The sequence below is a fragment of the Phoenix dactylifera genome, chromosome 11 (assembly GCF_051530095.1).
Source record: "Phoenix dactylifera cultivar Ajwa chromosome 11, Ajwa_hap1_PhDact_Kaust_v1.1, whole genome shotgun sequence".
Classification (NCBI taxonomy): domain Eukaryota; kingdom Viridiplantae; phylum Streptophyta; class Magnoliopsida; order Arecales; family Arecaceae; genus Phoenix; species Phoenix dactylifera.
This window is the reverse complement of record NC_143200.1, coordinates 22,945,383-22,972,262: the sequence shown is the minus strand read 5'-3', so window position 1 is coordinate 22,972,262 and position 26,880 is coordinate 22,945,383. Positions and strand designations below refer to the sequence as shown.

Below are 26,880 nucleotides of genomic sequence, written 5' to 3'. Positions count from 1 at the left end.
TTCTTTCAATGTGAAGGGGATGGTATGGCGTCTTGATTTGGGCAACTGCGAATACGTCTATCTTTCAAACAAATATAGATGTGATGGGGCTTCCTTAAGCATTGAAATAGGGATGTGGAAGCGTAAATTTCCAGGCAAGTGCCTGTTCTACAGTGTACACGTCCTCGATCAGATATTTTATTTTTCCATGGCGTCATTCCTAGGCATCACGTCTTTTTAAGGCTTGAAGGTGGTCAAAAGCATCCACGATTGTTACGCAACAACACTACAAAACAATAGACTTCTGCGGTCCTTTTCACTGAAATGACCAAGTTCTAATTGATGAACGAAATTAAAGTTGATAGCAATAACATATTTAATTTTTCCTGATAGAAAATAAGAAAGACGTTTCTAGTATTTGCAATAATACTAATCATTTAGTTTGATTAGTTTATGCATTGTCCATGTAGCTCATGTATTGTAAAACTATCATGTCCTTAGATCTAATAGATGAGCTCAAGCCGGTCCTCTCATCGCATGGAGCAATATTTTCTAGGTCCACACCAGCCCATGGGATCCCAACATTGGTTTAGTGAGATGGGGTCGTTCATGCTGGAGAAATTATTATGTGGACCAGATCCCAGGGCATATGTAACAGGTGCCTCTCATTTGATCTTAAAATATTTAAATACAAAAGAATAATGTGGCAAGTAACTATTCGATTGGTCCACTGAGTCTGATCCATCTAATAATTGGATTTAATGTAGACAGCTGCACTAACCCAATAAACTCATCCTGCTAATAGATTATTTGGAGACTTACATTGAGTATTATATTAGGTATAATTCAGCATGTTTTTGTAGGAGCCAATCAGGCAGCTGATTTGATAGTTTCTTATACAGCTAGATATAGAAAATCTGAAATGTGGGATACTTCACTGGATTTACCAATTTATCTTTGGGATATATTGTTGGCAGATGCGACTGGATGTATTTATACAAGCGCTTTGTCCAGCAGCTAGATTCAACAACAAAAAAAAAAAAGGTTTCCTGAAAGGTTCTAACTAAATAACCACGGCACTAGAGGGAGCCTTTCTAGGTCGTCACCTTTCTCACACAATGATGTATCAGATATATTCAGACCTTTGATTGGCAGGGGTTCTTATTAGAAAAAATAAGACACCTTCAAATTTTATATTTTATACTTAGATCCCAAGGGCGAAGGGCCTCCAACGGCTAGTTTAGCGTACCGTTGCACTCTTCAAATATTTTTTGATAAAAGAGAAGACTAAAACTCCACCCAGAAGAAAAGGAAGACGCTTCCCCTCCTCCCCAACGGCTACCTCTTCAAATTTCTTCCTTTTTCTCTCTTCACCTCAAGCTCCTGGCACCAAGCTTGGCTGCGGAAAGAGAAGAACAACCATCGGAAAGAATCTAAAGGAAAGATTGAAAGGAAGGGGAGGAAGGAAAAATGGCGTACACCTACACGCCCACCTACTACTCTTCCTTCCAAGACACCATCACCTCTCTGTGCAAATCCCTCCTCCCCTTCTCCCTCAAGAATCGGCGCCTCCCACCAGACCAGAAGCTCGCCAAGCATCACTCCGACAACCTCAAATGGCAGCAGGAGTCCTTCCACCGGATCCTCAACCTCATTGGCCTCCACAAGGAAGGGATCGTGCCCGAGAGCGACGTCACGGCCTTCCGATCCCATCTCCTCGATACCCTTATCGCCTCCCCGGCCCATCCGGAGCCAGTTAGCGTGATCAGAGACAAGCTTCTTTTCTTGCAGGTAGGACCGTAGCTCAACATGGTTTCTCTTCCATCTTCCAAAAGCTCGACCATAATCCCCTGTTTTTTCTTCGTGTTGGAATTTGAGGAGAGAAATATGATTCTCTCTTTTTTTTTTTTTTTTTAATCTTTGAATGGAACTTAGAACTTTGTTCTTATTCATGGTTTCGTAGGAATTATTCTATGCCAAATGCATTTCAGCTGAGGAGTACCATTCTTCCAAGAGGCCTCTGCTGCAGAGGCTCGCGGTGCAGGGGGCGGAGATCGATTGCAGAGATGTGATCGTTGGGGCCCCCGCAGTGAGCTCTGAAGAGTGGTCAGTTATAGAGCTCAGGGACAAAGACCCCACCACGACAACCGAGAAGAGCAAGCATAAAACCCCAAGGAAATCTTTTATCAGCAATGTAGCCTCTCCATACAAATCATGGAGAGGGAAGGGGAAGGAGAACTCGAGGAATCCGAATATAAACGCGATGGATCCATCAAAGGTTTCCATGGAAAATCCATTCTGGGAGAAGAATAAAAACGGCAATAACTGTTCAATCCTTATGCCCGAGAGCTCGCCGCCGGCGCCGGTCAAGTCTGAGCCGGCGAAGAGGAAGCCGTTCCATGCTCTATTTCAGAGACAGCAACGAGATGAGAATGAGAACAAGGAGGCCTCCACCCCCAAGCCTGAAGAGAAACTGCCAAAATCTTCGAAGAAACAATGGGGTTTCGATGGATTTAAGAAATGGAAGAGAAGTGATTCTGAAGACGAGTCCGCAACTCCTTACCTGCCTCCAGGAGAGAGGTCTGACGACGCTTCGCCAATTCCTTGCGCGCTCGTGGCCAGCCCGATCGGAGAAGGCCCTGATACGAAAAGGATGAAGAAAGCGATGCACTCTGATTTTTTGGTCGACAAGGTATGGAGAGGATAACTGCGCATTTTGCCATGAAAGCACATTTAGATGCAGCTCATGAACAAAGGATCTTGGTTTGCTTTTGTGTAGGTCTTGGGGGAGAATATAAAGAAGGAGCTCTCTCGAATCCAATCGGAATTATGTGCAAAGAATCCAAACCATGATTTCTCGTAAGAATTTATCTTCTCAATATCACTTTCTAAATCTCTCTGTCCTTCTTTTGACCTTCTCATTTATTCGTAGGAATGAACAAATGGAGGCAATATCGACAAGGCTTCCTGGGGACAAGGCAGATCTGAACAATTTCTTCCCAAAGTAAGCACTTGAATGAGCAATGGTCATGTTATGAATCAGTTTTCGATGCAAGAATGCAATGGAATTATTAGCATATTGGGCTAAAATGTTTATATTGTTGTAGGTCGTGGTGCGATCAGTATGGGGACGTTGTGCTCGATGTCGTGAGGAAGGAGTTTAAGGATCATGTCAGTGAGATGAAAACCCTGAGAAGTGCTGAAAGAGAGAAGAATGGCAGTGAAGAGAAATGGGTAGCTTTTGAAGATAATGATGAGAACTTGCACGTCGACCTCTTCTCCGAGGATCAAGTGCTGTTGAATCGCAAGGTGAAGGATAAAACTAATGGCTGTTTTGCAAAGAATCCCTTTCTTGATGATCAGAATCCTTTCTGGTCTCCAAGGGGTAAGTGATAAGAAGATTTCATTCGAGTGTTGTTGGATCTGTATCAGGAGTTTTGTATGTAATAATGAGTTGGCTCGGTTTAACTCTGGTCGGAGGAAATTCAAGTGTTGTTGTTGGATCTGTTGGTGGTTGTGTGAATGTGAGGGTCTATTTTGCATTCTTTCCTTGGTGAATTTAAAAAGCTCTCTATGAAGGAAGGAGCTGCTTTTGGTATTTTTGCCCTCAGCTGTTTGTCTGGTGCTTAATGAACATGGGTTAATTCCCCTAATTCTGGTGCTGTTTACACTCTCTCCACTAATTAATAGGCTTTTTGTTTTTGTTTCTTTTTAAAGCAAATCTCCTCTTCAGTCTCAATACTCTCCATACCTAATGCCTAATCAACCTTATTTAAATGCTAAACACGCCGGCTTATTTAAATGGATATTTTATTAACCAGTTTATCAACTAGAAGACACCTCTTAAAGATATAGCTTCAACCAAAGATCTAAGAATGACTATAACTCGAAGCGCGTTCCTTATAAGATGAACATATAACACCGTAATATCATTTGGTTAGAAGAATTGATGTACCTCCTAACTATGTTGATGATTCGAATATTTACAAAAAACATCGCCACTCAACGATAATTTAAATATCAACTTGTATATTATACTTTAATATATATATATAATTAATTATATTATTTTATATTTTTCTCTTCGATTTGAAAATATTTTATATTACTTTTTGTATGTATTTTTTATCATTTTAAAACAATAATGTATATCATTTGAAGTAAATCGGAATCAATAGAAATATCAAAAAATATAAAAAAAATCAAAAAAAATCAAATTAGATTTAAAATTATTAAAAAAAATTAAAAAATTAAATATCAATTAAATCAATTTAAAAAACTCAAAAAAAAAATACGCATATCTATTCAATATCGAACCGGCCTGTTCGACCAGTACAAGTTCCGATAGCGGTCCGACAGACCTTATGAAAATCCCATATTTTACTTTTTTTCCATTCGTGGATCTCACTGCACTTGCTGTGCACTTGGAATATAAGATGGCTCTTGAATAGAAACATACAGAAATTTCTTTTTTTTTATGTCCATGGCGCGTGATAGCCTGATAGCGCATCAAAGGCTATTAGGCCATACAGTTTCGTTAACACACACCCTGCCCCCTCCCTTCCAAAAGACTCGAGAATAATTCCAAGCTCAGTTTCTTCTACGATTTCTTGTGGAACGCCTTGCGCCATTACTACTAGAAGACGATGCTGCTGGTGCTGACAGGGCTGTGCCACCCTTTATATCACTCGACACTGAACCAGGAAGTTCATCTACTGTACTCTGAGTTTCAATATGAACTATTAGATCTCTCAACTGCCATAAAAAAAGATAGACATCAGAGTTTGGGGAGGATAATAAATTATATATGAATAGACCAACACGCTGGCAGAAGAGAACATTATAAGATGTAAGCACACTATGCTCTTTCCACAAAAGAAGATAACAAAGCATGGAGACTTCACGAACAACCATCAAAAAGCGATGATGCAAAACCACAATCAACTCTTGGAATGGCAGGAAATCAAGGCAACATGAAAGCTTCAAAACAACCAACTTGGAGCTACAACAGAGCTAAAGGAAGTATTTAGCTATGATATTTGATGAAATATTTTGTATCTGGACGGGAGGAGGAGCTAGAATGGTGCACCAATGTGTCTGATGAATAAATGATATGACCTGAAATTAACTCTCTCTAGACATATTTATATATCCAAAAAAGTCCAGACTGCATGATCAGCAGCCTCTCAGATACCAAGGGAAGTTTCTACATTAGACTTACCACCCATGTAATCAACGATGAGCATTTGCTAGATATCCAAATTCCTGGATATGATATAGAAATAGTAGATAGGTTTCCAACCAACGTAATCAATATTATATGGATTTATCTGCAGCACCTGCCCCATCCCCTGCCAACGATAGATCTGATTGTATGGGTATGTATGTGCACGCAGTCCAAAGAGGTGGTCATGATTCAGAATTTGGTTTTAGTAAGTTGAGGTGGACACACTTATTTAAACAGTGAAACCAGACTCTAGAAGCCCATACAATGGATAATGAAGAAAATCACAAGTCACCAATTATACATATTTATGCAGTATTACCTGTTCCTCCAAATTCTGTATTTTTTCATCTCTCGATCTAACTGCTGCTTGCTCCCTGAAAATGCAGTTGGTTAGGATCATGAGCAGTTTAAAATATGATGAAAAACCAATAGTTAGATATGATGAAATAAAGCCAATATCAAGGTTTCATAGTTAAAATATGATGCAATAAAGCAGTCTTCATTCAGCATCTTCCTGTGTCAATTAAGCATCCTGATAAAACTAAAATTCCAAATGACAATTTAAAAATCATTACACTATACATATATTAGTTTAAGGCATATAAAACAATATCAGTTAGACCAGAAAAAATGCAGGGAATATGAAGCACTATAGAACTGAGCACATGTGAGAAATCATCAATTAGATTGTAGCTTAGACAGCTCCACCAAAATGTCACCCTAACCTATACAAGCTTGAATGCTATCTAGGCTAGACCTGAGCATTTTTTGGGTTGGGCCAAATCCAGGCCAGCCCTAAGAATAATATGCCGGACAAAGAATATGCATAAAATATACAAGTTGATAAATTAATGATTCTTTTACTTTTATCATAATGCCAAATAACAATTTCGAGTACACTATGCTGCCATATGCATCTATCAGTTGGGACCAAGTGGCTAATATGCTGGATAAAGAATAAGCATACAATATGCAAGTTGATATAGTTAAGATTTTTACTTTTATCATAACGCTAAATAATAATTTTGAGTAAACTATGTTGCCATAGCATGCATCAACACTAAAAGAAAGTAGTCTGTCTTTTTTTTCATGTTGTATCAAATTTTCATATATATATTCCTTTGAAGACATTTGATGTTTTCTATATTTTTTCCTAGTTTGTCAGTTTGGGGGTTAATCTCCCATAATTAAATGAACCCACATTTGCCTCCTAGACACATCATTACTGTAAGTGTTTCTGAAATATCAACTTCCCCACACTTGCACCACTCCCAGTTCTGATAACTAAGGTCCATACCCTGAATGAGGGCTCAAGTCCATAAAGAAGAAGATGGTTAACTTTATGTTTTACTGATGCAATCCTCTACTCCTAGGCCCATGTAATCCCAATATTCAGCATTAACCTAGACCTAAGAAAAGAGATAGTTCCAAAGTGGAGTCCTAATTATTTAACGTTTGGGGAAAATCAAAGGTAATCCACTACGTAACACAGAATTCACCTTGACGTATTGGATATAAGGAAATAATCATTGCATGTGCATTCAAATTACACACGTTTTTTTCTAATTGGTTTGTTGGTGGATTTAACAAGTCTTCATTACATGATCACATGCACGAGTTTTTCTAGTAGGCATGTCTCATTGTAATACAACTTTAACAGGGAGACAGGGAGAAAAGAGGGAGAAGGGCAGTTACTAAAAGAGTAAATATGAACAAATGAACATATACATTAATACATGCAGAGCAAGCATGACATCAAAATGTGCTTGCAATAGATAAGGTTCGCATTTTCTTTTACATTTTCAATATCCGTATAGAAAATCAACAAGTGGCACGTGACCATCATTAAAAATGATACGGAGGGCATCATTCATTTATTAAATGTAGAAAGCAAAACAAAACCAGGCATTATATTGATTCATATTAATCATAATTTTCTTATGGATCATTTGCTGTCATGGTCTTCCATAGATTTCAAAAAGCAACTTATGTTTTTCTAAATACAAAGGTCCAAAACAGCTGCACATTTTACCTTCCTTACTGTACAAGTTCATGGTAATCAATGTGCTTCCTTCCAAAATGTCCACAATCAATGCAATTTCTTTATATTAGTATGAAAATATCTAAAGTCATTTAAGATTTGCAGCCTCATAGTGTCTAGCAGTAGTAAAATGCCAAATGGGATATCTAGCATGTTTCTTATCATACAAATGAGAGATTGTAAGAATAAAACACTACCTTTCTTCGATTTGCACAATCTTTGCTTTCCACATCTCTTGATTCTTGATAAGATTTTCATTAATCTACAAGCGTTAGAGACAACGTAATTACATTACAATACATCTCTAGACAACAAGATGCTACATATAAAGAACATCTAGGGACTAGTGATATCTAAGAAACTAAAGTTGCATCTTTCTGTACCGGGGCACCAAGGGTACTTACATCATCAAGAAACTTCTTCTCTTCAATACACTTATCAAGCTTGGACAGCAACTTCTGCAGTTTTAAACTTGCAGCTTTTTCAACAGCTTCAGAAATTTCTTTCTCGTTTTGCTCCTTGACTTCTAGCAGAAGGGATTCAAAATACTGCAGTTCCACCAAAAAGCAACTGTTAAAAAAGCACATGAGCAACCTAAAATCAATCTCACTTACCATCCATGCTAGCACATATCAATGATTGCCAATATTAACTTGCAAAATGCACATATTAAAAGAAAACTTGAAGAAGCTTGTCTCTCAGGATTCAATAGGAAAGTTAATATCAAATATTGATAATTGCCTAAAGAAAATAGCATTACATACTTTTCTCTGATTTTCCAGTTGGGATGTCAGGAGGTCATTATATTCCACAACAATCTGCAAACAATGTATAGAAACATAAATACAAGATGTGTTTAAGTAACAATTTGGAAAATGATACTGCAGCAGAAGTTCTATTTATTTAATACATTACAGCTTCGACTTTACTGTTCAAGAGAACCTCGCTGATTCCAGAATCTGCACTACATTCACAACTTCCACACATATCATCTCCATGAGGACAGTGGAAATTCAACTCAACCAACTTTCCATCAGTTTTTGATTGGATTAGCCGATGAACATAGTTGTCCCCAACATAATCCCAGACTCGTTGAGTTTCCAGTTCAAGTGAATAGCAGTGTTGTGTTTCTTTCCAATGTCTTACAGCATGCCCATCCTTGTATCTGTGGTATATAGGAAAAATATAAAAAACATATGTAGATTATCAATACATGAAAATGGTTCACTAGTTATTTTAATGGAAAAACATTTTCCTTATAAATCATAGAAGATAATTAAGGTTTCATTACCTTCCACAGCCAATAAAACCACAGAGAACACACATCCATAGGTTCTCAGAAGTGCCACAAACAGAACAAGTTGATTTTTCAGGTTGCTGCTGGCAGTACCTGCAAACCTAGATAGGAGATTGAAGATAAGCCGCGACACTAAAAAAATTGTATAAATCATATACATCAGACAACCAACTCAAGCTTATAGATATTATGACCCCCCAAAAAAGAATGAATAGTAGGTGTTGAAAGACATTAAGACTTCATCCTTATAAAAGATTTTATCTCAACCACGACATATCTGTAGAATAGCTGAACGAGGAGTTTAGTGGTTCAAAGACAGTACTTAATCCTTGTAAAGATATCATACCTAACCACATCACACCTATAGAATAGTAGAATGCTACGAAAATCATCTCATATAGCTTATAAAAATAAAATCTGCAAACAATGAGCAGATGGAGTGCAATTACACTTAATAATCTTGAGATTAACCTAATGGAGGCACTTTGTTCCATGAATTCAAAAAAAATGTAACTATGGAATTGACATGACTCTACAAAATGGGACTATGACATTGATATAAGTGACCATCTGCTAGTATAGTTAAAAGATTCCATTTGGAGGCTAAATGCCTAACATGATATTATGTGCGCTTTTGCATCGCTAGCATGGCAAGGGGCTAAATGCTCTCTCATAGACCTTAGTAGCCAGAATCTTCTAAGGCAACACACCCACTTTGCTTCCTAGACTCTCAAACCCGCACCCACTTCCTAAGCACTTCCTTATATAAAATGTTTCTAAAATATCCGCTTTCCTACACCCACACCTGCTTCCAATTCTAGCAACTAAGCCATATACACATTCATGTGAATATGAAAATGAATTCCTTAGACCTCATTAATGGGCTACACTGTAGCATGAGTTTAAATTGTAATAGCACCTATGACTTCATGCATCCAAGAATTGATAAGGTGGTCTTTCATAAGATATGCTTGCTGACATCATGTGTTGCATGAGGCTAGGAGGTTTTCCTTAGAAGCACCACATACTAAGCTTCATTAAGAAATTAAAGGATGTCTTTACATGAAGCAAGCACGCGAATCTTCTCAAAAAAAGTGTTTAAGTTGCCTCCAAAGTAAGTTCGTGCAATTGGAACTGGGTCATTGGGAATCAATTGGCCACATGGCCATGGTATGGATGAGAGTAAAGCAACTATGAGGATCATAACAAGGGCTTGAAATTTGTATAGTCGAATGGACATTTGTTGCAGACTAGATGATCTGAAATTCCTAATGGGATTACTTTGAGAATTTCCCATGAGATGCACAGACGAAAAAACAATGAAGGGGAAATGCAAAGAACATTCAATATAATGCCTAGTAGTTAGGGGGAAGGAGCCTGAGTCATAGAAGAGTAACCATGGCAAAAGTATGGGGTGGTATTGAGATTACTTAGGGCAAGATTAACAAGAGTCATTGGCGAGTTTGAAGAGATAAGACATCAGAATCCTCTCTGTGGAGCAAGAAAAATCAGCTCCATAATTGAAATTGAGAATTTGAACTACAACTGCATAGTATACAACAAGAAAACTCAACTCAACTAAGCCTTAATCTCCAACTAGTTAGGGTCGGCTACATGAATCCTTTCTTTCCATTTCACTCTGTTTAGGACCACACTCTCTGAAAGATGTTGTGATATCATATCCTTCCTTACTACTTCATCCCATTTGATTTTCAGTCTACCTCTACCCTTCTTTCCTTCTACATGTATCAAATCATTCCTTTGCACCAGCGCATCCATTGACCTACATCATACATGTCCAAACTGTGTAAATTGTCCCTCTCAATTTATCCTCAACCGGTACCATCTCTATTGTATAACTCTGCCTACATTTTGTACATAACCGGTTCCAAGCCTAGATAAAGGAGGGTTGCAGTAGGTTGATAATTAGCATAAAACTATAGTCACATCCTATGAACATGATTTCATATACGTATACAACAAGAAAACAATTGGCATAATACCAAACACAAGAATGAAGTACTCTTAAGCAAGACAATCTTTAAACACACTCATTTTGGTACCTTGTAGAAAAATAAAAGATCATATATACCATGAGAAAACAAAAAACTTTTGGTTATCCTTCCTAATTTCCTCCTTAACCTTTCCCTTCAAACTCATTTCTTTGCTGACTCCCATGATAGGAATTTTCTTTAACGGCACTAAGGAAAAAGCTGACAGATGCCACAATCTTCTTATGTTTTACATAATTGGCTATTTTTTTTGTGGACCTAAACCCCACACCCCCCCTCATTTCCCAAATGAAAGCTTGAAAGTAGAAGAAAGGAGGATTGCATATCATTGGTAACAAAAGCAGAAAGTGTAAGCCCCAACTTTTTAAGATGAAAACTCCATTTCTTTAACCATATGTTAAAGAGAAGCTACAGGTTTCCCTATATTTTCACTACTTACAGATGTTGATGACTTAAATCTCCCTATCCCCAAAAAAGCACACCAAAGAAGCTGACATCTTTAAAACAATGATTGTGATAACAACATATTAATTGACCAGAGATGATCTCGTGAAGTTGGTAGATAAAGGAGGTGAAGATAGTGATGGAGGTTGGTGGTAGATGAAGGAGGTGAAGGAATCACTTGGAGTGGCAAATGGATAAGGTAAGAGCAGTTAGGATCTTAGTTGCCATAATTGAGAAAAGCTGCGGGAGTGGATGTGGGTGCGCCTATAAGAAATATTTTAGAAACACTTTTAGTAAGGAAGTGCTTACAGAGTAGATGCAGGTTTGAGATCCTGGAAAGGTTCCGAAGCAGGTGTCTTATCCTACATAGAAGATTTAGTCAACTAAGGTTAGGGTAAGGCTAGAAAAGTGGAGGACTTTAGGAAGGAAAGGGGTTTAGTGGAAGTAAAGCTGCCAAGTGTTGCAGATGGAGGAGAAGTTAGTAGAGATGAAGTTGGTCGGGAATGGTGGGGGGTGAGATTTCAAGGAATGGTAGACAGAGAAACTAATGGTCATGGGGCGTGGAACTCAAGAGGAGTTAGGAAAGAGTAGTTCACAATGAGGATGAAACCATCGAGGTTGGTAGATGGAGATAACGGTGAAGATGGTGGGATTAGTGTGTGGTTAGGGAAGGAATACAAGTGACCTGTGGCTGATGGAGTTGACTGGAGTTGCAAAAGGATGGAGGGTGGAAGGAAGAGAAAGTAGTTCTAATCCAGCACTATCAAATCCCGATGAAGTCCATAGTACCGAACTCCCATCTACTAGCATTCCCACCAAACCCATGTTCCAAATGTCAGATGCTAAGATTAGCCATACAATCTCCACCACTGAATCTAAATCAAGTCAATCCCATAGTAACTCAAAGAAAAACAAGACAGAGGTATGGCATTAGCAATGAGGGAATAGGGGTAGAACCACGACCTCCTCTTCTCCAGTCTCGAGGACATCAACCTCATTGGCAACCATCATATCTTCATGTAGAGGAACAGTGTATGCGCCTAAAGATTTTGATAGGAATTACATGCAACATAAGCTTAGGGTATTTTATTCCTCTTGCAATTAAACATTCAAGTTCCACCATTATTGACGGTTAGCGAACCTAATGGGCAAATTGCATATTTCTTGTACATTTTGAAGTTTGCATATGAACATTTCATTTTTTGGCAAGAGTAAACTTGTGAAAAAGTGTCTTCAAAAGAGTATACATGGAAAAACCATTTTTTATTTTAAACAAGCTACAGTGCAACATTGAACAAATACCTAAACAGATATCATAAGACCTAGCCCTCAAAGTATTAAAAGGTAATATGGTCTATAAGAGCATAAAACAACATCAGCGATCAAGCAAGCATGACTCCCACATACAAGTAGAGAGAATAATAGACCAAGAGCAATTTGCAACACATGTAACCATAGAAGAGTATATACTACCATTTAAAACTATACAATCAATCTTATGCTTTTTCTTTAATTGCATCAATGACATGCAAATTAAATGAATCAAGTATAAACTTAAAACAAAAAAGTATAAATCACAAAATTGTGAGTTGTAAGAAAAATGAAGAGGTATGATGATAACATTGCTTACTGGGCAAGAAGAATCTGTCCATTTGGATATACATGATGAGTGGAACGAATGATTGCAAATCGTGGTGAGAATTCCACTGGTATCTTGGTCTAGTCTTTCTACATTGGAAAGGAAAGAACTTGAGAAAATTTACATATCAGAACATACTTACACGTTGGTCTAATCTCTCTACATTTGAAAGGAAAGAACTTGAGAAAATTTACAAATCAGAACATATTCAAATGTATCGCATGCCGTTAAAGAGACATTCATGGTGGCATTACATATTGCCTTTTTTTATGGTGCATTTTCTCTTCTGAAGAGATAGCATGAGGTGATGAATAAATTAGTAGACCACTCGACATTACAAAAGCAACTAAATCCAAAAGTTACTAGAATCCAGTGGTTTTTCAACTAACATTGATAATAGCCTAGTAAATGAGTGGCCAATAAATGGCCAATGATAGCAAGCAGGCTCTATCCCTAAAGATTGATAAGAAAACATATAGAAAATATATGTTTGTGGAAGATGTTAGAAAACTGAACCTACAATAGCTTAGCTATTATAGAACTAGATAGGAGGTTAAGTGTCACTACACTAGTCTATTCATGAACAACCTTAGAGTGCTCACTTTCTCCCTCTTAGTGATAGCTAACTATAATACTGTTTGGCTATCCACTTACGTCAAAGTTTGAACACCTCTTGTCAATGTTTGATCAATAAATCGCTGTAGAGCGCATTAACACATATGATTTTAACGAGAATACCTCCAATGTCAACAGCTTAACACCTTATATTAAGTTGCTTGCCTGGATAAACATTTCGATCAAGGTTTTAAATCCCGTTGTCTGAGTTTCCGATGGAACAGGATGCACCGCTGTCCTGCCTCTCCCTAACACTTGGGACTTTCAGAACTATTCATGCTCCAGATAGAATTGCAATTACCCATTACTTTCAGAACTAGATAGAGGATATAATTTTCTAAACCATATTATTAAAATTCTGCTGCAACATACTTTTTTCAACTGCTGATTTATTTTAACAATATTTCCCACTATTTGATAATTTCACTCAACAATTAACAAAATTAGTCATAATTGTATATGAAAATCCCTCTCAATCAGCAAGAAAGTCCAAACCTGAGAGATAATGCATTCTGCCCTGGAAAATACAAACAATTGCAGGAATTACCAAACAACTTACCGAGACATACTGGACAAGCAGGCTGTTCAGCTGAACTTGCAAGTGAGTTTTGTGCATGTTCTATTGATCCTGTGTATTGTACATCTACAGCATAATGGACACGACAAATATCAATCTGCACCAAAAAACCCAGGCTCAAACCAGGAATAAAAGATAAATGATGCGTACATAGAATTAATAATCATCCGATAATTGAACACTTTAGATTGCAGACCTCCAGAGATGAGAACTGGCGCCCATTGAAATGCTTATAGAACCCATCTGTGGAACTTTGATTATCAAACCTTATAAGAACACTATACTGGTCCTCCATTCCATCATTCCTACCGAATTGAAAGCACAAGACACCCAGTCATCAGACCAAGATGTTATCTTAGCCCCATTAGACATCCAAAATAGTAAGCATATGGGAAAGCAAAAAATGGAATTACGACTTTTTACCTCACAATTCGCATCTCAAGCATGTGTTGAATGAAGGAACCACAGAACTGGCAGAAATCGGCATACGTCATATGGTTTGGAACTGCCAGCACGCAAACAAGAGGCTTCCTCCCTACCTGAAACACCAAATCCGGCTGTATAACCCCTAAACCTCCCTATTTCTTGGCTCTATGAACCCTAAATCTCCCTACTCTTGGCGCCAGTAAGATCAAAGAAAATCTTGATTTCTAAAACCCAGAGAGATAGAGATGAATCGTACCGGGAGATTGGAGGGCGAAGAGGCGTCTTCAGTATAGAGGAGCATGATTCCTCTAGTTTCCTCGATTCTAGGGTTTCCGGAGGAGAAAGGGACGGCCTGAGTGGGAACCGAGCCGGAAGGCTCAATGAGGTCGCTGGCATCGGTAGAAGGGGGCCGGCGAAACAAGTCTTCTTGGTCCGCCGCAGCGGGGGCGGCGCTGCCGCTGGTGGAGGTGGCGGACATAGCGGATTGGCCCGGAGAGGAGAGAGGGAGATAGACGTCGTAGATACTTCGGCCCTCTGGAGCCGGAGCTGCTTGCTTGCACTTGCATCTTTGCCCGGAGTCTATATATAGTAAAAAGGGCACGTGAATTTCACGTGACAGTAAGAATTCGTGGAAATATTTTATTTTTAAGAGGAAGTTGCCATTAAATATGTTTGCATCATGAACTTGCAACGATCCTTCATATGTATTTATAACAAAACAAAAAAGAAAAAATAAATACTGCAAAACAAATAAGATTATATTAAAATAGAAAATACTAGGCAGACAAGCTGAGGTGGTGCTTCCTTTAAAAAATTATATTCATTTTTAAAGAGCATCACAGAATGAGTATAAAAATATAATGCAAGACAAGACAATGGATTAAGTTGTATTGCTCCATATCATATATTTTCTTTTATAATTTTTCGATAATAATATGTATTTTAAAAAAAATAAGAACAACAAATTAGTATCGCAATTATATGACTTATTCTACCTAAAGGAGAGACTGATTTGCATTCAATATTACTTTAGTCAAAATATTATACAATATAGTAGTTTATTTGTGTCGATCATATTCACTCTCTAGCATATTGTACAAAGCTATTGATGTATGATACCACAATATCAAGAATCCTATATTTTAGCTTTAAATAGATTGTGGCAAGTTATTAGTTCATCATGCATTTGATTGAGCTTGCTATTGAAAAATGCGGTCCAACTTATTACGGTTGAGCTCGCCCAAAGCATTAGCAAAATAACCCAACTTGGTATATTCTAAATATAATACAAAAATGCATATGAAAATACTAGTAATATACGGGTATATGCATGCATAGAAAGTATGAAAGGCTATAATTTTGTGGAAGGGAGTATCAAAGGCCTTGATTCCTAGTCTTATAAAGCGCATCGGGAAGTGTAAAATTTGTCATATCTCTTTGGCAACAAATGAACTTTATTTTGCAATATTTTTAGTTGTTAGGAAACCACATGAGGTAATTCAACCGTTAGCTAACTGAAACTTGTGAAATTTGTTACTTATCTCTTTCTATGTTGTTTGGATAATACATTACTGATCAAATGTCATCATGAGGCAAGGTTTCTTTGAGGGTGATTAAGTAGCTTTTGACAAAGTATGAAGCATGTCCTATGTTGTATGCCTTGTTGCTACTCAGGCTAGGATATTTAAGAGGTTCCCTGAAATAAAACCCATAGAAGAGAATAAATTTGTGTTCCATTAATTAATATTTTCATTATAAAATATCTTAATGTAAACCATATAATGAGATGATTCAAAAAACATTCTCGACATTCATTGGTTACATTTTTTTTCCCTTTAGACTTAACATACATGCATCAGCTGTAGTATTTAAGAAGTGGTTGGTGAAGCATATGTGACCATGATAGTGGATGATTAATTAACCAAATATTTAGATAAAAAGATAGTTTATTACCATTGCGCATGACGGCGCCAAATAAGATCAAGCATGTGAAAAAGGTCATGAATTTCTCATTTTTCCATTTTATTCTTCGATTAATTGAGGACTTGAAACACAGTGTGGCTCCTTGTTTCTTTTCGTCTTACTCATGTCTTGAAGAATTAATTCATGCATGCATATAGGCGCATGAATAATGCTCTGATAATAATTGATAGAATTTGAAAAATCCAATGAATAACTTAAAGAGTAAAAAGGGAATGCTAAAATGCTCAGGAACTTATAGTACTAGTAGAAAATTAGAGTTAGAATTCATGAAATCAATTGCTATCTTTGGGTGGTCAAATACAAAGAGGGTGATGTATCACGTATGCATTGAAAAGAAAGGGCAAAAGTTGCAAGAAAAGGTATGATGAAAGAGAAAGGTTTATCAAGAAAATTCCAACTATTGATACATAAATAGAATAGACAGCGATACACAATATTTTCCTTGTCTAGAGTTACACTTGATCAAGCATATCTCCTCCTCTTGTTAGCTGCTTTCATCAACCTTTACTGGTTATTCTTCAATTATTTTTGATTTGTCGTTCTTTAAAACTCTGAAAAAGATGAGTGATGAAGGGCTGGAGCCTTCTTTATTACTGCAATCTTTGCCATTCCAACTTGAGCTCCAACTCTAAATTTCAAGCCCAAACACATTCTAAGTAAGGTTGGAATACAAGATCATTCATTAATTTGGGTCTACATCAAATATTTGAGTCAAATCAAATTACTGAAAAATTTCAACCTAATTTATATTCAAGCCGCAAGCCTTACCATGGCCATCAGTTTTGAACCCAAAGGTAACCACATGAGGCCTTTATGAACCAGCCATTTACCAAAAGATATTTTTCTTTCTAGTTTTTTATTTTTTCCAGTACGTACATCTCTAATTTGAGTAAATTATAAAAAAACATTCTCCTAATTTTAGTAGCAAATTACACAACCTAATAATTTAAAAATCTATATTTACTCTCCTTGCGTTTATTTTTGTCCAACATCTTAATTCATAATTTAACAGGATGTTAGTCAAATTATTAAATTTAAATGAGACTCAAATATTATGCCATTTTTTAAAAAATGATCAAAATAACTTTAAATAAGCTATCTAAAAACATAGCGAAATATATGTATCTTTTTCTCAATCTAAAAATAATTTTAATTTTTTATACGAGATAAATAGTTTTATTAATATTATTAATTTAATTGGATATAAATATAGATTTTATAAATTATTAAATGTATGTGTAATAAATATAGAATTTAGAAAAATTGTGCAATTTATCATTTAAATTTTATCTCATATCAGCCTAACAAAAATATCTAAACAGAATATAAACGGCTTGGTGGAAGGACATGAGTCCACGTTGCCCGCACCCACAAAATCCCTGCTCGTTCCTTTCGCTGCCACACTCTCCCTCCCTCCCTCCCTCCCTCCCTCCTCTCCAGTCTTCCAATTAAGAGTTAAGACCACTACTAAATATGCTCCCAGGTCCCACGCTTTCCATCCTTCAATTCCCTTACCAATAATAATTCCAGATATGTACTCAGATTCTCCTCGTCCCTCCCATTCCTCCCGACTATATTCTCTCTCGGATTCTCCTCGTTCCTCCCTTTCCTCCCGACTATATTCTCCACTCCTTTCGTCTCGGGTCCGGACTTGTTAAATTGCTCCAATTCTTTGGACTGCGTGAAGGACCGCCATGTGTGTGGAGGATAAGATCGACAAGGAAGAGGAAGGGATCGAAAAGTTGGGATTTTGCGGTGCCAAACTCGAGAAAAATCGGATTTTTGGCAGTTCGCACGTAAGTTCTCAGTTCTTCCATATGTTCCAAGTTTTCGGGGTTTTTTTTTTTCGAGACTCTTCTTTTTGGGAGAAGATGGATTCTGGACGGGTTAGTGTTCTCCGTGGAACTATTATTTTCTGGGTGCGCTTCTATGTCATTCAGTTGGTGCATGCATGCTTCCTTCTCCAAATCTCTCTGTTCTTTTTCCGAATTCAAGTTTCATTTTTACGATTTTTTTGGGGGGTTCTGTGCTAATAGCAGTTGCAAACTTGCAATTGGCTTGTCTCAGCTTCCTCTGTTTTGTTTGGTTTCTCATTTTTTGTGATTTAAAAAAAAATAATCAATTTTTCCCCCATTTTCTTGGATTCGTACAGCTTCTCTTTATTCTTTTGAGAATTTTAGTGGTTTTCCATATTTTAGACTATAGATTGTATTTTCGTTAGCCTGGCTACATATAGGGAGTGCTGCTCTTGTTTTTCTTTTTTTTTTCTTAAAAAAAAAAGCTTTTCTGTTCCTAAATAAGTTTTATTCATCTATATCCGCACTAGGCTGATGAAGTTTGTGGTTCAGCATGATTACTAATAGTTGATAAAAATATGAAGAAGTGGAGACATTGATACGTTTCATATGCCTCTTCACAACTTTGCACTGTTACTGATAGTTATCAGTACTATGGTTCCTCTCAGTTTCATATTAGAAATAAATAGAACTGCAGTCACTTATTGAAACAGGGTTCTTTCTCTGATATAAAATTTTATTTGTTGGATTGACATACTCTATGAGAATGTCTGCAAATTCAGAATCATTTGATGTGCAAATGGGTAACTTTTCACTTATTGATTTCCATGACTTATCTGTCATTTTCTATATCTATCTACACATGCATGCATAAGTGTTTAAGACTGTCCAACAGGTGAACCATTTGCATGTGGGTTTGTGTTTGGTGTGAAATTTGGCGCAACAAGGGTTTGCTCAATCAGTAAACAAGTTGAGCTTGTGGCCTATCTTCTTCTCATTCAGCTAGATTTAGCATGAAATTGTACAAATTAATGTTTACTTGGTAAGAAAAAATTAGGTTGTCAAATTGAAATCTAAACAGAGATTAGTCCAGAAAGCCCTAGGGATTTTTGGCCCCTGCTGATATTTAGACAGACCATTTTATGAATATCTCCAGTTGAACTGGAAATTAACTACATTGATCTTGAGCTTGTTTTGATTGTAATACAAGCCAAGCTTGTTCATGGCTTAGATTGCCCAAGCTCTGTTGACATCCCTAGTTTTGGTGCATGCTCATTGAAACCATATTTGACTAAACCCAAAAATGTTCCATGATTTATACCATACATTCTCTTAATTTCAACTGTTATTAAATATAAAAGAAGTCTATATGGCTGGCCTTGTTGCAACAATTAGGTTGTTTCACCATAACCTGAGTGTTATGGATTTGCAACATGCAAACAGCTTCTTCGCATACAAGTATAAGGCTGCATACTGCATACATTTGACCCCTCCTGACCCCGCAGTGGCGGGAGCCTCGCGCATTGAAACACCTTATTAAATATAACAGAAGTGAATAATAATATGTTTAAAATACCTCCGGCTCTTCGAACCTGAAACAAGTATTTCACTAAAGCACCCCAAATTTGATAATGTAGGCTTAAATTATCCTCTTAAACAAAAAAAAAGAGTGAAACTAATGCTTTAAATATGATTTGTCACTACTATCAGCACTACTCATCCAACAATAATAAATGGACCACACACATCATTGGTTTAGTATGTTGTATTGACCCTCTTTATCCCTCTTCTGGTTGATGATCAAGAATTGTGCTGTACAAATAATCATCGGCATATTGTTGCTTGACATCAAACATCACAAAGTATTAAATATAAACAGTTGGAGGTTGGAGCAAGAGGCTGATGACCAAATTCAGTCTCACTGATTTGTGCGTGTACTCATATTTGAACATACGTTGTGCTGACTTATGAATTTTGAAAGCCTTTGATTCCTCTGAATACACTGAAGTTGGTAAGAGTGAGGATATCAATTGCATCATTGATCAATGATCTTTCCCCGCCAATTCATTTAAACTTATCCTTGATATCACTGTCTAGCATAATTCTATCAAATATGCTTCCAATGCATGCTTTAGATTCTATGGGAATATCTAGTTGCTAAGTTTACGAATAATGCTTCGTGCATGAACTTAAAAGTAAGTCTGGAAAAAAGAAAGGTTTGCAAGATCTGAGAAATAAAGTCATGAAAGTTAAGAACCCTACTGTTCTTAAGAAGGCCTGGTTTCAAGTTTTATCATTATTGATTGTCATGAAGTTCATGTACAGCTGAATAGTGCTTGCAGTATTCGCTTGTCTTGACCAATTTGCGCCTAGATCTAACTAACTTTGACGCCACTAAGGTTTAACATGATTGCAATATTAACTTGAACAAATAACATTTACTTCACTAGGTCTCTTCAAGCTTTTCCTCTGTTTATTATTTATGCTGCAATCACAATATGTGCTTGATACTTGTTTATAGAAATGGCAAGAATGCTGTATGAATAGAGAATGTCATGCAATAAGAACATGCACTTAAAACACAAAAGATACTCAAGTTTGTGCTTTGAACCCTTGAATGAGTGAAATAATTTCTTAGTGCAATGAGTGAAATAATTTCTTGTGCATTCTGCTCATTCTCCTTATTCAAATTACCACTCTGCTATCTGTGACAGATGGAAAAAGTTTGTGAGAATACAGTGGCCATGGACAGAAACAGTAGTCAGATAATCAACTTCGTACCCGTCGTTCGATCAGGGGAATGGTCTGACGTTGGCAGCCGCAAGTATATGGAAGATACTCATGTATGCATTGCTGATCTAGCTAAGAAGTTTGGTCACCATTCTATGGATAGAGATGTTGTTTCCTTCTACGGAGTAAGTAATAGTCAGCTCATTGTTGCTTTGTGTTCGCTTGTACATCATGTCCGATCTTTGTGTTATGTGCTTGTCATGATCGATCATGACACTGATAAGTTTATTCCAGCGGTAGTTCAAGACTGTGCAATCCCTTAAGGACATAAAAATGCAACACTGTACCCTTATACTTAGTCCCACAGCTTAGCTCAATTTACTTGCAAACTGTTAACTTTGGGAATAATTAGTAATTGAAGTGCTTCCAGGAAAGATTTCTACCATCGCCTTTTTTCCTGATTATATAGTAGTTGAAATTGTATTCTCTCTCTCCTTTTTTTTTGAGAAAGAATCGAAACCAGATTTTTCATTTTTCAGAAAATATAACTTTGCAACTGTTGGTATTTATCTCATCTATTTTTCTTCTCTGTGATGGCTTTTCAATGATCTAGTTCATGCTAGGACTTAACCATCTGAAGTGACTTTGTTCCATTGTTTGTTGTCAGGTGTTTGATGGACATGGAGGAACAGGTGCGGCTCATTTTGTTCGTGACAATTTACCAAGGGTCATTGTGGAGGATTCTGATTTCCCTCTTAAACTTGAAAAGGTAGTTTCAAGGTCATTTATGCAAACTGATACACAATTTGCAAAGACATGCTCTCTTAAATCAACCCTGTCTTCCGGCACAACAGCGCTTACAGCAATGATATTTGGAAGGTGTGTTTCCTTGCAACTTACTGCTCTCCTTGCTGCATGAATATTTCTAATTTCTATCTAATCAAATGATCGTAACAAACATCTATACTGGCTGTATTGTTCAATAAAATGGGTATACCATTCTTCCTTTACGAGTTCTACCACAAAGGTCATTATGTTGTTTTAGGACATTGTGAATTAATGTGATGTTAATTCTTTTAATAATATGTTAAAGACAGTCATATTTTTCTTTATGGTTAAATTGTTATCTATTCAAAAAAAAGTCCCAAATAATTCAGATCGTATTTTTCATTTGTTTCAATATCGACGTGAATTTATTCCCCCGGTATGCTCCTTTTTTTCTCCATTTTATTATGTATATTTTTTATTTATTTTTCTTTGACAGATAAGTATCTCTTACGTTAATGTTATGTTCTTAGCATATATATTCTAGTTTCTGTTGGCAATGATTGCAAACTTTGTTAATAGCAGATCTCTATTAGTTGCGAATGCTGGGGACTGTCGGGCAGTGCTTTCACGACTTGGGGTGGCAATAGAAATGTCCAAGGATCATAGGCCCTGCTGTATAAAAGAAAGAAAGCGCATCGAGTCCCTTGGTGGATTCGTTGATGATGGCTACTTGAATGGTCAGCTCGGTGTGACCCGAGCTCTTGGTGATTGGCACATTGAAGGGATGAAGGAGTCTAGCCAAGCAGGTGGGCCTTTAAGTGCTGAACCAGAGCTAAAGATGATCACATTAACAAAAGAGGATGAGTTCTTGATAATCGGTAGTGATGGCATATGGGATGTTTTCTCGAACCAAAACGCGGTAGACTTTGCACGCAGGAGGCTCCAAGAGCACAATGATGTGAAGAAGTGCTGCAAGGAATTGGTTGAGGAGGCCATAAGGCGCAGTGCTATGGACAATCTGACCATTGTAATGGTATGCTTCCATATGGAACCTCCTGCTCAAATCATGGTGTGTCGAAGTAGAATACAAAGGACCATATCTGCTGAGGCCCTTCAAAGCCTCAAGTGCCTGTTAGAAGAAAAGAAATGAATATCAGTAACTACTTACATTAATTCGTGATCTTGAGCTTATTTAAATTGCGGAGATTAGTAACTGTACTGAAAGCTGTCATGTAGAAATAAGAGCAGATACGTTATAATTATCTTGAGCATATGAGCATATATCTTGTACTTCTAGCAAGATTTAGACCTTAAATTACCTTGATAGCAGAAGTGGTCAGCAGAACTTGATGAGCTTGGTAAAGTTTGTATGATTTGGATGTAAGACATGGAGAGTACTGGTTCAGGCATGAATCATCTATCACAATGCACCAAGATATGAGATGTTAGCCCAATCATCCACTCTTATGTTGTTTTTGTTGGAGTTTTAAATTTATGAAAATTTTAAATTTAAAAAATAAATAAACCAATCTTATCTCCTAAATTTTAGATAGTTTAAATACTTTGAAATACGTATTTTTTTTCTAGATGCTTATTTCAGAAGAGTTGCAACTCTTCGGAAAAAAACATTGGTTTCTATAGGGATGCGATGATTTCGAAACATCGCGTATCTCGAAAATGCATCACCGTATCGGTCATTGGACAGAGTTTATAAATAGGCTATGGTTCAATATATCTACATTATTACTTTTCTGCTTTTTAAAAGAGATAGAGAATATAATACTTCTTTCTTTTTCTATTTATTTTTTTTTATTTGGGCATCTAAAAGAGTCTGTTGGGTCAAGCATTCCCAACGATCGTGCTTGTTAGAGGAGGATTGGGCTGAGCCGAATTATTGTACCTTGGGAACGAGATCACGCCTCGATTTAGGCAAGATTTTTTCAATCTTTTGATTTTATTTTAGTAGATTATTTCTTTATAATATTTTTATAAAATAAAAATGTAGCAATTTTAGGCAAAATATTTTCAACAGTGCTGTCATTTTAGATTGGAACAAAGGCATGACTCGAACTTGCTGGGAATAGACCAAGGCAAAATCGGCAAGGCTAATATATTCTTGCACTAGTGTGGTTTGATGAAACAATAAGATAGCAATTTTTTTTAACAAATTTTGAGGAAATAAGAGAAAGTTATCCGGGTATTATAGAGGGATGAACTTATTTCACCAGATAGGAGTGACATTTCCTTGGAGTGAGAAGTGTCATATTCTTGAACTTGTTTATTATGGCCTTTCACAGGCAAAGGTGATGCAAAGAATCAATCAACCTGGAGAAGAAAAAAATTCAAAAAATTCCATATTCTTCAGCTTGTTTATTATGGCAGACAACCATGTAAGACAATCTGGAGGAGCTGCTTGATGTTCCACATGGTCCAAATCAGACCACAGACAGATATACTACAGAATATTTGCATCAATCAAATGAGTAATGGATTGCAGGTCATGAAATGTAATGTGTGCATCAGTGCATTCCCATGGTTTCAAGTTTCCACATTTAAATAAGCTGTTAATGTGGTCAAACATGAACAAACTTTTTAACATTTCGTGCCTGCTGAACCCTGACAACCATCCCCATTCACCAGTTACAAACAAAAGAAAGCCATTTTACCAATTCAACAATGAAGAGCACAAGGACCACCAACTATCTTTTAGCAGCTCACCAACATTCTCATCAAATCTTATAATGGTTCTTTAAGAGTGGACAAGAACTGTGTTCGGAAAAAAAAAAAAAAAAAAAGAAAAAACCAAGGAATCTAATATTGCTGCTTGGAACTACATTAGCCTTCCAGAGAAAACTTTTAAGGCATCCAGGCAAGGTTCACACTGCTGCAAAGGCCTTCTTTCCACTTCTGTTTTCTGATCCAGCTGGGATAACCTTCAGCACTTGGAATCGAACAGTCTTTGCCAATGGCCTGCATTAAAATCATACACAATTAAGTTGATGGCTATTAGAAGAAACAATCTGAGCCCAAAGTATAATGCAAACCTCGAACTGTTCGTAAGGATGACCGTATCATTTTGCAATCATCAGCAAAGTCTATGAGATAAGCTCACATGCACAGGCAATGATAACGTGGTCAACTTCAGGATGATAATGTGGTGCAATATTTGAGTGCCTCTTCTTCTTCTTCTTTGGCTAAAACGGAAGTATCATACATAACTTGTACGGATATAACTAAGAAAGTCAAAAAATAATACATCACGGAGAGCATTAAGCAATTCTGCCTCATCCATCCATAGGTGGTTTTTTGAGTGGTCAGCAAAAAAAGAAGCCACCCAATCCACGGCCCCAAATATGTGATGAGAAATCATACCTAAGGCAAGAAGAAATAAGTTAATACTTCCAAATCCTCAAAGATGTGATGAGAAATCATAGCATGACAAATCTACCACCTACCACCTTCCTCTGCGTTTCTTCACATAGTGAAAGCAGTTTCGACATGCAATGATGGTTCTGTTCATCTTGTCACCATGGCCTGTGGTGCAAAGACATGGCCCCTCATTGAGACATTGCCAGAGAATGGGCATTTGTTATCAATATAGGTACTTGGAAGCAGTTTTAAATGTTTGAGTATATACCATCATGGTTTAACTTATGTCTCCTAACAAGATTCATTATAAAAGGAATGTGTTTAAGTAATTTATGATATACAAGGACGAAAACCCAAAAATCCTTGAAATAATTCACTAGACGGCACAAAACTGGAATAGTTCTGCTAAGATGATAGAGCGGACAAAGATTTTACTCTGTTTCCTGACTCACATTCATCACATTTAGTGTGCATCCTAGTTTGTCTTCAAATGATTGCAAGCTCAGCACCATTTGAAGCATATATTCCACCAGTAGAGTGCCAACATGAGGATGACAACAAACAAGTTGTCATAATTGCCAAGGAAACCAAGCAAAATAGCAAATATGGAGAAGAATAGTCATAATTGCCGCTTAATGTCGCAAGAAAATATCTTTCTGATCAAGAGCCAACAACGTGTAATCCAAAATATAAACTAATTTAAATAAATGTCAAGTTGTTGACGGGAAAATTTTCAAAAGGTAAGAGTGCTGGGTGCAAACCTTATTGTACTTGACGGAGATTCGGTCATGGTGATAGAGTGGATCCGAAGCCGGGGTCTCGACGCGAGTTCAAATTTGCTGCTATGATATGCACAGCCTTTTAGACGAAAATGACCTCTCGTGGGCCACACACACCTACAGAGAGGTGAACAGCGTAGCCAACTGGATGGCCTCATTTGCAGCCCATCACTCAGGAAGATTCATCTTGGGTGACCATATATGCGTCTGTGCCTCAGTTTTTGTATTATTTGTTCTTTTCTGATTTTGTTGGTTATACCTACGTTCGGTGCTTGTGGGTTACTGTTGTACAAAAGAAGAAAGAAGAAGGAGAGGTAATCAACAAAGGAACTTAAAAAAGAAAAACGAAAACAAAAGCTTCTTCTGCTCCAGAGATGAGATAAAACCCCTGAACAAATAAGAAATGTCAAAGGTCTCACAAACCAAGGTGATGTGCAGGCCAGTAAAGAAAATGGAGCAGCGGATTACCACAAAAACACGCAGAGCAAGCATGATTAGTTAAAAAGCTCGAGTATAATTACATTTTTAGGGCATTCTCTGGTACGACAAGCCGCCATTATCGAATGGCCCGTCATGGTCGCCGCCTAACGTCTCCATTGCCGGGCAAAGTGGAGACACGCCGCGTGATGGATTGATGGCAACGTGGCACCTTCCATCACCGTTTATAGCCCACCACCGGGCGCGGTGTGACAGCGTGTCCTGGTGTGTTTCCCACCCGACGAGCAGCTCGCGATAAGCGACGACGGCCAGCCAACGCCGGAGTACGGCAGTGCTCGCGTCGGCAAGTTTTGTACGTGGCCACCGTACTACCCGGACCCGCCGCTAAACCTATAGATTAGTGACCTAATGAAGCCTAGTTTTTAAAGTTTCAATTTCTAGTTTACCAAAAAACCCTTCAAAGATGATATATATCTCCTAGTTGATTGGGTCGCCTCCTGAAGATATTCTGTAGAACAGCTACGACACGATTTTTTTCTTCCTCAACTATTTCTTGTTTACTAATTTTATTGAATGTACTTGTACTAGAAATGTATGATCTATCCGGCCTATCAAATAATAATAATAATTTTACGTGCCAATTGTAGGGCTATATCTCCGTTAGTTTGTCATCTGGGCAGGTTCTGAAGATCTATAGGAAAGAATTTGGAGCATAGTTTGAGGTTACGGATCTGGCCAAAATCAACTTGGATCCTACTGT

At 37.3% G+C, this 26,880-nt stretch overlaps 3 protein-coding genes across 4 annotated transcripts; 2 read left to right on the top strand and 1 right to left on the bottom strand.

The window, feature by feature from the left end:
• The first annotated feature begins 1,306 nt into the window (after positions 1-1,306).
• On the top strand, positions 1,307-3,577 carry LOC103706461 (uncharacterized). The gene is made up of 5 exons (XM_008790560.6): positions 1,307-1,770; positions 1,943-2,671; positions 2,759-2,838; positions 2,912-2,983; positions 3,087-3,577. Exons 1-5 carry the CDS (start codon positions 1,450-1,452, stop codon positions 3,370-3,372), a joined length of 1,488 nt encoding a protein of 495 aa, XP_008788782.4. The 5' UTR covers positions 1,307-1,449; the 3' UTR covers positions 3,373-3,577.
• An 821-nt stretch (positions 3,578-4,398) lies between these two features.
• On the bottom strand, positions 4,399-14,830 carry BRIZ2 (zinc finger (C3HC4-type RING finger) family protein). Of its 2 annotated transcripts, XM_008790561.4 has the most exons (12): positions 14,514-14,830; positions 14,255-14,370; positions 14,028-14,136; positions 13,814-13,928; positions 12,631-12,728; positions 8,539-8,645; positions 8,163-8,412; positions 8,012-8,065; positions 7,652-7,795; positions 7,445-7,509; positions 5,526-5,580; positions 4,399-4,734 (listed from the first exon to the last, which is right to left on the bottom strand). In XM_008790561.4, the coding sequence occupies exons 1-12, from the start codon at positions 14,733-14,735 to the stop codon at positions 4,570-4,572; spliced, it is 1,500 nt and encodes a 499-aa protein (XP_008788783.3). In that variant the 5' UTR covers positions 14,736-14,830; the 3' UTR covers positions 4,399-4,569. The 2 variants fall into 2 exon arrangements, with proteins under 2 accessions (XP_008788783.3, XP_088563430.1); XM_088707304.1 differs by lacking the exon at positions 7,445-7,509 and having other exon boundaries at positions 4,597-4,734; positions 14,514-14,810.
• A 2,761-nt stretch (positions 14,831-17,591) lies between these two features.
• On the top strand, positions 17,592-22,988 carry LOC103706463 (putative protein phosphatase 2C 27). The gene is made up of 4 exons (XM_008790562.6): positions 17,592-18,036; positions 20,751-20,951; positions 21,434-21,645; positions 22,117-22,988. The coding sequence occupies exons 1-4, from the start codon at positions 17,935-17,937 to the stop codon at positions 22,682-22,684; spliced, it is 1,083 nt and encodes a 360-aa protein (XP_008788784.2). The 5' UTR covers positions 17,592-17,934; the 3' UTR covers positions 22,685-22,988.
• Positions 22,989-26,880: the final 3,892 nt, after the last annotated feature.